General features: G+C 56.8%; 1 protein-coding gene across 1 annotated transcript; it reads left to right on the forward strand.

The window, feature by feature from the left end:
- Nucleotides 1–7102: 7102 nt before the first annotated feature.
- On the forward strand, nucleotides 7103–9010 carry MARVELD3 (MARVEL domain containing 3). Its single transcript, XM_066637938.1, has 2 exons — nucleotides 7103–7232; nucleotides 8400–9010. The coding sequence occupies exons 1-2, from the start codon at nucleotides 7103–7105 to the stop codon at nucleotides 9008–9010; spliced, it is 741 nt and encodes a 246-aa protein (XP_066494035.1).
- The last annotated feature ends 2160 nt before the right edge of the window (nucleotides 9011–11170 follow it).

The following is an 11170-nucleotide window of genomic DNA, read 5'->3' on the forward strand; positions in this document are numbered from 1 at the left end:
GCGAGGGGCTCTGAAGCACCAGCTCCCCGCAAGGCTGTGCAAAAAGACCAGACCCTGCCGCACTGGAGCCGGCCTTTTATGCAGTGGGCAGGCGAGCAGGCAGCAGCCCTGGCAGGCTCACAGCAGAACCCCAGCCAAGAACTGGGTGTCAGCCTGGAGACCTTTAGCTATTGGCTGATGGGGAGGGCTGAACTCCCCACCCAGAGACCCCCCCAGCCCAAGCACTGGCCTTGCTCCAAACATCTGGCACAAACAATGCCTGCACATTAACCCTTTCCCAGGAGAGCTTTGCTGCCCATCCCGCTACCTCCTTTGAAGCCCCACCTCTGCCCTGCACACACCGCTGCCACCATGGCAATGGAGGGGCCCAGGCTCTGCACTCAGAAACAGGAAAGCCAGGCTGGAGTTGGCGGCCTTGCCAGCTCAGGGGTGTGAGCCAGACAGGAGTGGTGCCAAGGCCTCAGTGGATGGGGGGGGGGCACTGAGTTGTGGGAGGAGGAAGGCAGTACATGATGCTCTACAGAGGGCCCCCACATGTCCCAGTTTTCTCCGCCTCAGGGGCCCGGCAGACCTGGCAGACGACAGGCAGCCTGATGCAATCTGCTGGAAATGCCTTCGCCTCCAGTTCCACGTGGCAAATTGCTAATGAACCCCACATGTATCATGGCTCCCCCTGCCCCCACCCAAGCTGGGAAAGGAGAGGTGAGCTCAGCAACAGCTGGAGTCCCACCACCTCCCTGCACCCACAGCCAGTCTGCTCGACCCCCACCCCACCCTGCTGGAGCTCAAAGGGTTGGGACTGCCGGAGAGAGCCCCAGGCATCTTCCAGCAAAGCAGTTGTGTTCATCTGCAGAGCAGAGAAGGGGGGACCCACAGTGTAATGTGTCTTGCAGGAAGCCAACAAGGGGACACGTGTCAAGGAGTGCAGACCCCACCCCACATTTTCAGCCAGGGCCACCCCCACTCCAGGTGGGGCTGTATCTCTGTCATCATTGCCAAGAAGTTTGGTGCCCCAGAGCAGGCCAGTTGTCTGAAGAAGCACTGGCTTCCTGTACAGCACATCTCATCTTTTCAGTACCCCTTGGAGCTCCCCCCCCCCCGTTTTGGGTGCCAAGCTCCTTTTTTCTTCCCACTGCAGACTGGTGCAATATGTAGAGTCTGTCTGTGCCAATGGGCAGCGACTGCCTGGAGAGGTCAGGCCCCAAGAACAGCGACAGTCCCTTCCTGTAAGCTCCTGGCACTAGAAGTGACAGGTTCTTCTTTGCAGCCACCCCTCCCCAAGCACACACTGAGAAAATTGCTGCTCCCAAGAGCCCACTGCCTTACAAGTGGCAAATGATCTTCCCTGAGAACAGCAAAGGCCTAACGCTGATGTGGAGGGGGAACCCAGGGCTGCAGGTTGAGGCCCTTCAGCACCCATTGCCCTGAGTCTGAGTGACCACCAGCCCACCCCAGTCTCCCAATTGCTAGCAACCCCACAGCCCCCCAGGGCCCCACCCCCAGCAGTCCTGTTGGAGTCAGGAAACCTTCCCCCCCCCCATGGCAAGCCATGGCTGATGCTGTCTGGTAGAAGACAAATGTCCTTGAGACCCCCCCCCCCCATGCACATATTCTGCCTGGCAACCAGTTTGGGTGATGCAACACAGCGATTGCCTGCCTCCCTGGGTGCAGAGGCCAGCAGGAGTCACCGGAGCAGTGGGCCAAGTGATAGCCTGCGTTATATAAGGTAGTACTGAAGAGGCCAGGGAGGGAGGCCTTGGAGCCAGGGCTGGGCCCTCCAGCACATGCAGGGCCCCAGGGTTGCTAGTACTGATTGCCCAACCAGAAGGCATCTGGAGCAGAATTCCAGGCAGGTGGAGGCAAAGCTACAAGACAAGTAGGCGGTGAGAAGGGGGGGGCTGTTAAAACATGGCAGGAGGGAGCTTGCCTACCACAGAACCACACCAGGCATACCCTCGGCCAAGCCCTCTGCACTCTGGTGTTGCCCACTGGCTACTTCCTTGGCGGTGCCAGTTTCACCCCCTCCCATGTTCTTTCCTGTCAAAGCCCAGCACATATGACACTGAGAAGGAAGAACAGCCAGGCACCCCCTCGGCAGCTGTTCTTCAGTTTGGGGCTAGGGCTGTTCAGTCCCCCACGGGGCTCATACAGGCTCAAGCTCTCAAAGAAGATTCCGCTATAGGACTCCACCCCCTCCAGTTCTATCACATGGCCTTTCTCATCTGGATGCCTTTTAGGTTTGCCCCTTGAAGAACAGTGCACCAGTGTTTCTCAACCAGTGGTACTTGTACCACCAGAGGTACTTGAGGCGGTGTCCAGTGGTGCATGTGGGATCCCCAGACCCCCACTGCCTGGCAGTGAGACCAGCAATTCAATGTGACAAGCAGCAGTAGGGGGCTTGACTTGGCTTGGCAGGCAGAGCTCCAGTGTGCACTTTTTACATGCTCAAAAAAGCTCTCCCGCCCACCTTGAACCACTTACCAGGTGCTTGTCAGGTTGCATCTGGTCTCCCAATCCAGAAGTAACTGGAAGTACCAGTTACTTCCCGTGGTACTTCTAATATGTGGCCCATGTGAATTGGTATGGCAGGGACACACATTAAGAAATGCTGCAGTACATTAAGCCCTTGCTGGGGAGCCAATTCCAGCACCCTCTCTGGCCTCAATGTTTCCCTTTCCAGAGCCATGATTCTGCACCAGGACTCCAGTCCTTAGGACATCTTTGGTCTTTCCTCCCTTTCCTGAGACCACAAGGAAAGTAGATTTGGAGGTCTCAAACATAAAGCCCGGGGGCCAGATGTGGTCCTTGGAAGCTTTTTATCTGGCCCTTCGGCTCTCAGCTGCTGAGCCATGCTGAGGTGTCACTGCTGAAGGGGCAGCCCACATGGGTTCTCCCATATCTTGAAGTATGATCAAGATCTATGTATTTGCTCTTCTATCATTTGCAGAATGAGTTCCTAAGTGAGAAAAAAATGTTTATTTCTGGTTATCACCTGTTTAATGACATCACTTCCTGCCTAATATCATCACTTCTGGCCCTCAGCAGGCATCATGAATGCTATTCGGCCCGCTGTATGAAATGAGTTTGACATCCCTGTTCTAGACAGATTGTGGTCAAGCAGCACCCGACATGGAGGCTAAGGAGGGATGTGCAGAGAGCTGGGTTGGATTAACCTAGTAGCAAAAGTAGCATATGCTGCAAGCCTCACATTTTTGATGTGCACTAAATGTTTGTCTGGTGAAATTGGCATCTCACAATCTGGCAACCCTGTTGTTTACATGCCGGGGGGGGGGCCTGCATGCTGTATGGTACGTAATCATTACGAACGTCATTAATAACAGGATACAAATAAATTCAGTTCAAATTTAACTTTACTGCGGACTGTTGGAATCCTGTTGTACCTCACTGCCAGCAGAGCATGTGCCAGTGCTTTATGTTTTAATATTTATGTGTATTTTTTTTTAATTTATGGCCTCTTTATAACATATGCTACAGGTCTTGCACTAGCTTAATCCAGCCCTGGCAGACAGCTGTCCTCCTGCCCAGGGAAATGGGCCCTGCTGCAGTGTGAATGCACATCTCCTTCTGGAGCAACAGCAGACCCCCCCCCCCCTGAGCCCTGCGACCTTGCCCCTTTCTGGGCTGCTAGTTTCTTTCCCAGAGGCGGGAGGGCCAGGAGAGGCCAGACTCAAGACTGCTTCCTGCTGTAGCCTCTTCTGGGCCTTTGCTTAGCAGGTGACTTCATGGGCTGATCAGGGGCAGGTGGGGAGGTGTCACACTGACCTCCCCACAGCCCTCCCTCCTGAGAGCTGGGTTTCAACCTGTTGTCCCTGGAGACATGGTCGGATTATTGATGCCTCACTCCTGCCCTTCCCCAGCCCTGCCAGAGGTTCTGTGGATGCCATCGACCTTGTGTTTGAGGGACAGCTTTCCCTAGCGAGCAGCACTGACTGCGCAATGGGGAAGGTGTGGACGCGGAAAGGCCGGCTTGACGTTGCCAAGAACAGTGCCTGCCTGCCCCCGCTGGCTTTGAAGCCAAAGTCAATATTTGCCCCTTGCATCACAGCAGTTTGCTTTGTGACTTCGCACTGTCCTCTTGTGTCAGGGCCTCTGCCCTCTTCACCTCCATGGCCTTGAAGCAGCTGCAAACAGTGGGCAGGGGGGTGCTCAGTTGACTTCATGGGCACAGCAAACAGGTTATGATGCGGGCAGTGGTAATGTGAGCAAGTGGTCAGCTCCACCCCCCAATCCTTCAACTCCACCCCAGCCTGGGCAGGCCCCACTGGCTGTCTCCCACCAGTGGCAGGTCTCCCCTACGCAGGCAGCCGGTTCATCCCAAATTATAGCCTCAGTACACCATGAGGCAAGCCAGGAATCCACTGGCCAGTTCATGACCCGGGCACCACAGTGATGCTGAGCAGGCGGCGTTCCCAGAGGCTGGCCTGGTCAAGCCAACAGCAGGAGCCTTCTCTTGGGCGTGGCTGGACCCGCTCCTGGGGCAAGGCTGGAGCTCTTTCTCAGCCTCCTAAACAAGCCAAGGACAGCCAGCCAGCCAGTCAGCCAGCTAGTGGCTCCTACAAAGGAGGCCAGCTGGCCCATGAGGAAGCTTGGGCTCTGACCCCTGCCTCTCGCTTCCTGTGCCCTGGCTGGGAGGCAAAGCAGGTGGGTATCTTGTGTCCCCTGCACAGATCTTCTCCCAGGACAAGGGCTGGCTGATCGGGGGGCAAGGGTGCTAGCAAGGAGGAAGCTTCCATGCTGCAGGCACTCAGAAAGGGATCTAAAGCAAAACAACTTGCATTGTCATGCCCCCACTGCCATTGCCAAAACTGGCAGACCAGGTCCCGTTCTGGTCCCTTCGCCATAAAAAGGCTGTTTCAGGTCTGGGAAAGTGCATCAGAATACAGGCCAGCCCTGCGGGGTCAGCCAAAGGCCCTTGGACCTGGCAGGGAGCATTCTGCCCAGGCCCAGCCAGCTGCTGCTGAGAAGAGACTGCTGTTGAGGTGCCTCTTTGCAGCACCTACCCCAGGAAGCCTCCACACACAGTCACACCACTTTCCATGCCCTCCTGACAGTGGGTACCAGTGGGGGAGCATGGACTCAGCAAACACACAGCTACATGGGTGGAGATTCCCTGTGCTATAGGCTGACTGCTGCGTATGCCTCTCTGCCCCACCCCACCCCACTCCCTACAGCACTAGTAAATATGTCCTCACTATAAACTGTGTGGCTTATCCAGGCGCGGCCCACCCATGAGGCCAACTGCAGCAGCTGCCTCAGGCAGCAGACTCTTTCTGTGTACTTGCCTCCACTGCTCCTCCTTCTCCTTCCACTCCCTGGATTGGAAAAGGAAGAGGGGCGACCAAGAGGAAGAAGAGGAAATGTGGATGACGGCACTGGCCTCTCCTTTGGAACACAACTCCTTGTCCTGGGGAGGACAAGGAGTGCTTAGTCAACATGCCTGCCCCTCCCCCAAAGGAGCTCTTCCTGCCCTTGGTCTGCTGTGGTCAAAAATACACTTTAGATATAGGCTGATGGGTTCTGAGCTGTCTGTGACAGATCGGGAGAGAGATCTTGGGGTGGTGGTGGACAGGTCGATGAAAGTGTCCACCCAATGTGCGGTGGCAGTGAAGAAGGCCAATTCTATGCTTGGGATCATTAGGAAGGGTATTGAGAACAAAACAGCTAATATTATAATGCCGTTGTACAAATCTATGGTAAGGCCACACCTGGAGTATTACGTCCAGTTCTGGTTGCCGCATCTCAAAAAAGACATAGTGGAAATGGAAAAGGTGCAAAAGAGAGCGACTAAGATGATTACGGGGCTGGGGCACCTTCCTTATGAGGAAAGGCTACGGCGTTTGGGCCTCTTCAGCCTAGAAAAGAGACGCCTGAGGGGGGACATGATTGAGACATACAAAATTATGCAGGGGATGGACAGAGTGGATAGGGAGATGCTCTTTACACTCTCACATAACACCAGAACCAGGGGACATCCACTAAAATTGAGTGTTGGGCGGATTAGGACAGACAAAAGAAAATATTTCTTTACTCAGCATGTGGTCGGTCTGTGGAACTCCTTGCCACAGGATGTGGTGCTGGCGTCTAGCCTAGACGCCTTTAAAAGGGGATTGGACAAGTTTCTGGAGGAAAAATCCATTATGGGGTACAAGCCATGATGTGTATGCGCAACCTCCTGATTTTAGAAATGGGTTATGTCAGAATGCCAGATGCAAGGGAGGGCACCAGGATGAGGTCTCTTGTTATCTGGTGTGCTCCCTGGGGCATTTGGTGGGCCGCTGTGAGATCCAGGAAGCTGGACTAGATGGGCCTATGGCCTGATCCAGTGGGGCTGTTCTTATGTTCTTACACTTCTTAGGTGTGTGCACGTGCGAGAGAGAGTGCGTACACTTATGAGTGTCAGGCTTTCTGCTGTTGCCACCAGTCCCACTGTTGCTCCCACAGCAGGACATGCTACAATACCTTTGCAGCAGGTTATGGGTGTGTTGTGCTTCTGTTGAGGGGGGCAGTTCCCTGTTGTCATCAATTGATTGGGTCCTTCCATATGCCCTAGGAGAGGGTATTGCCAGCACACCACCACATTCCTGGTACATGCTGGAGGTGTTGCCAGAGGGGGTAGTAGCTAGTGAGGCTGCACCTGGGGGGGGTCTTCCTTGCGCCTCCCCCTTTGCGTTGGACAGGCAGAGGACGCAGACAAGGGCAGCGGGGTGTGTGGGGTGGCACTGTTGCTATGCTTCCTCCTGGGTCCAGGAGGCTTATGCCTTAGGCCAGCAGGACCCCCCCATTGGGCCGGGGTCGCTACTTGTTCCCCAAAGGGCGCACCCTCTGCGGCCTCAGACCCCAGGACAGCTCTTGCGCTTTGGTCTCCCTCCAGTCCGACAGACAAGCCCCGACGGAGGGGGGCGCTGGCTGAAGAAAGCACGAAGGCGGGCTGGGGGGGGCGCCCGTTCTGCTCGTCCCGGGACCCGAGCCAAGGTTGCCCGGAGCGTCTGCGCCGCGCCCGCTGGAGGCCGGAGGAGCACACCTGAGCCAGCCTCCCCTGCAGCTGCTCCGCCCCGCTCCACCTGCGCCACTCGGAGAAGCCATGGCGGCCGGGGCCTGGCGTCGGGGCCAGCAGCGGGGGCCGGGCGGCGAGGCCCCAGGCGCCCCCGAGGATGGCCGGAGCGGCGGACTCTTGGACGGGCCGCGCTGCCGCGCTCTGTGCACCACCAGAGGTGAGAGGCGGCCCAGCCGTGCCGTCCACCCGCCCGCCTCCTCTCACCGCGGCTGCCCGGGGAGGGCCACGCGCCCCTCGCAGGGACCGAAGGGAGGGCGGCGGCGGCGGATCCCCACTCCCCGCGGGCGGTGGCGGCGGCTGCCCACGAGGCTTCTCGGAAAGAACCCCGGCCCCAGTCCGCCCCGTCGGGGTGGGGGCGCAAAGAACGCGCGCTCAGTGGAAGCAGGACTTTGAACCAGCGGCGTCGCCCTTGTACCACGCGGTGACTCCGGCTCAGACGTGACCCTGACCATGTGCAGAGTGCCTCTTGCTTGGAGGGCTGCACCCACCCCCGGGCACAGCCTCTGCGCAGGCTGGAGCTGCAGCACTTTTCCCTTCCGACAGTCTCTGATAACCGCCCCCCCCCCTCCAAAGCAGGCGGACACACACTGGGGCTACGCTGGCCTCTAGGTGGCATGCACCGACTTGGCCATGGCTGGGCATTCTAGTCCCCCAGGGCGGTTGGGTTGGTGAGGGAGGTGTGGTCAGGTTGTCAGCCTATTCGCAGGGGGGCCTGGCCCCCAGGCTGAGAAGAGCCCAAACATGGGTGGAGGTGGCTTTACTCCCCACCCACCCTGTAGCCCACCCACCCTGCAGCTGGCTGGAGTCCACAGCCATGCCAGATCCTTCCCTATCAGGTTGCCAGCTAGCTCAGATCAGGGAAAGGGGGACCTCAGTTGGGGGTCACCATGCCCCCTCTCCTGGGAGCAAAAGCCTCTTGGGTCCAAATCCTAACCAACTTTCCAGCACTGGCATAGCTGTGCCAATGGGACTGCATCCTGCAGTTGGGTGGCACTCAGGCAGGCCTCCTCAAGGTAAGGGAATGTTTGTTCCCTTCCTTCAGAGCTGCATTGCCCTTATTTCGGTGCTGGAAAGTAGGTTAGGATTGCACCCTCAGTTGGAGAAAGCTCATGTGCCCCTGACTCAGCCCAAGGCAGGACAAGGTGCATCAGGCCCTTTGTGCTACTTGCCAGCTGTGCTCCTCCAAGCACAGTGAGGCTCAGAGTTTAAATCCCCCTTACCCAGGAGCACTCCATGGCTTTGTTGCCTCTTGCAGGGGTATTGCACTTACAGTGCTTGTGAGAGGGTGGCAAGTGACGTCTGCTGTTTGGCACATCTCTTGCAGGCTGCTGCCAGTTGCTCCAGCTGCTCCTCTGCCTGCTGATGATCACCTGCAGCTCCGTCTCTTACAACGCGACTGGCGGCTACACGGGGCTCTTCCAGCTGGGCAGCACCTACTACTACCAGTACGGAGGCGCCTACAGCGGCCTGAGTGGGGCGGATGGAGTCAGAGCACAGCAGCTGGATGTCCAGTTCCACCAGCTCAAGCGGCCACCAGCCCAGGCCGCCATGGCCGTTGGAGGGGCACTGATGGCTTTGGTTTGCCTCCTGCTGGGGGCCGGGCTTGTGCAGCTCCCCTGGCGTTGCCCAGCCTGGCTGCTAGTGGAGGGCTTTCTGGAGGCTGCCATAGCTGTTGGGCTCGTGCCAGGCTTGTACTTCTATTATAAGCGCTTGCAGGAGACCTACAGCTCCCAGCTGTGCAGGGAGCGTGAGAGCCTGTACCACAGCAAGGGCTACAGTGGCTTTGACTGCAGCTTGCATGGAGCAGAGATCGCAGTGGGGGTCGTCACTGGAGCGGCCATCGTGACCTTCTTCATTGGCGCCGGCTTGGCTGTGTGTGGCTTTCGGAACGCCCAGCACCCCCAAGCAAAGCCGACACAGATGCACCAGGTCTAGCAGGGCCCCCTGCAGCCAGTGAGCCTTGTTGCCAATGTTGGGTGTCACAAACACTAACTATGTGCCTAGAAGGGGGCCTTCATCCAAGTCTTAGCAAGAATGCAGCAGGCCAAGCTGTGCTAGCTGAATAACCAATTAACCTTCAGGCAAACTCCTCTGGTCTGCACAATGCAGTCTACACCTTTTTTCTGCTGCTGCCCCACCCTACAGAGCAACCAGGACAAGCCTCAGCTACCCCCCTCCAAGGTTGAATGACTCCATAAATGAATGCAGCAGTCCCTCCGCTGCTGCTGATTGTACTAGGACTCTGGCTGTTAAGGGGAACCCCTACAGGGCCTGAAACTTGTGACTGCTGTGGTAGACCTTTCTGGTGCCCCCTCCCCAAGTGCTGGCAGCTTGCAAGGAAAGTGACTGTTTGGAAAGCTGCTGGGTGGCTCAGGAAAGGTTTCCAGTCCAGTACCCCCCCCCCCCACTTCAAGGCTACTGCCTCCTGCTACTGCAGGGGGAGAACATGGGCCTATATTTTCTCATGGTGCCTCCTCGGCAAGTGCCTGGGCTTCCACAGGCTACCCCAAGGACTTGCTGACTTGATTGTTCGCTTGCATTCTGGAATGAAGTAATGGAATGAAGCCCTGAGTAATAAAAATCCCAGCTGTAGTAGCAGCCCTGGCTGTGTGCATGTTTTAAGCTAGACTGTTAAGAGGCCCATGATGTCACTTGTCTCTCCCAAGCACAAAGGATCATCTTGGCTTCTGGCTGGTTTGCATCACCCCTTTCCATTATACACCTGCATGTCACCTAAAGAGGTGGGGGGGAGGGAGGGGCAGTCTCCATGCTTCCAGTTTCTTTTGATGCCTCTGTCTAGCTCATGGGACTGCCATGCACCTGCTGCCCCCAGTGGTCAGCAAAGTCTCCCAAAGAGAGAGGGTTTGTGAATAAGGCGAAGAAGCATCAACAGTTGCAGGGGCTGGAGGGCAGAGGCTGTGAAGATGAGCAGCTGAGGGCTCTGGGGGGAGGGGGAGCTCTGGACCAATTCATTTCTCCTACTGCTTTCAAGTCACCAGGCTTTGGTTATTCCATTTCCACCCCATTGCAGACCCAAAGGAGCCTTTGCCTAAGTCAAGCGGAGGCTGGAGCCTGGACTGGTGTTTGGACAGAGGCCTCGTCCTTGGAAATGCAAGGTACCCTCCCTCCGGTAACATAGCAAGTATAAGGCACATGCCATGGCTCCTGACCTGACACAGGTTGTGGCCACTTTGGGGTGCACCTATGCCCCTGCAAGAACACTTTTCTAGTTATTTATGTCCCACCTTTGGCCCTCCATAAGGCCTGCCAGGCAGCTCACAAGTAGGGCAAATCCAATGTTGACTGTATTTGAGTCCTTCCTCAAAAGAGCTATAGCCTGGGGAGTAGTAGCTAACCTCATGTTTCTTGGAGAACCACCAAACACCAGCATTAGGGTGAGGGAATGATGATGTTTCCTAATATCTGCAGCCTCCAAAGGTCCTCAGCAGTGACCCTCCATATTAACTGACAAGCACACTAAAGGGCTTCCTTGGACATCACACCTTTCTGGTCAGTGTATGGACACTCTCAAGTGCACAGGAGAGAATCAAGATGGCGCTGTCCTCCAGAGAATAGAGCTGGAGAGGCAAGCAGTTGCTTGGGAGCACTGGATAGGCCCTAACTGCACTGGTGTGGGCTCTGTCGGAACCTATTGCACCAGACCAATCAGCCTGCCCACTCCCCAGGTTTCCCTGCCACTGTCAAGGGGCATGGCAAGTCCAACGCCCCTGGGTCGCTACATGGCAAATGCCAGTGCAGTCTCACAAGACTGCCCTTGCCTATGCTGCTTCTGTTGGGCAGGCTGGATCATTGGGGCATCAAAGCCACTAGCCTCCTTCATACAGACACGGATGGGCTCCTCAACCACCAATGTGGCAATCCACTGGGAGCCCTGCTGTAACACCCCCCCAATCCCTTGGGCGGCCCAAGCCCTGTCTGCCCCAGAACCATCTAGATCACTGAGCAAGGGAGCCCAGTAAGCTGGTGACCATCTCCCAGCAGAGGCAGGGCTGGTCTGGAGAACAAGGGATATTTCAGCTCTCTAAGGTAGGCTGCCCTGCACGTGATCAGCTGGCCCTGCCTCCTGGTAGTGGG

Source organism: Tiliqua scincoides, chromosome 9, assembly GCF_035046505.1.
Source record: "Tiliqua scincoides isolate rTilSci1 chromosome 9, rTilSci1.hap2, whole genome shotgun sequence".
NCBI classification, from domain to species: Eukaryota; Metazoa; Chordata; class Lepidosauria; order Squamata; family Scincidae; genus Tiliqua; species Tiliqua scincoides.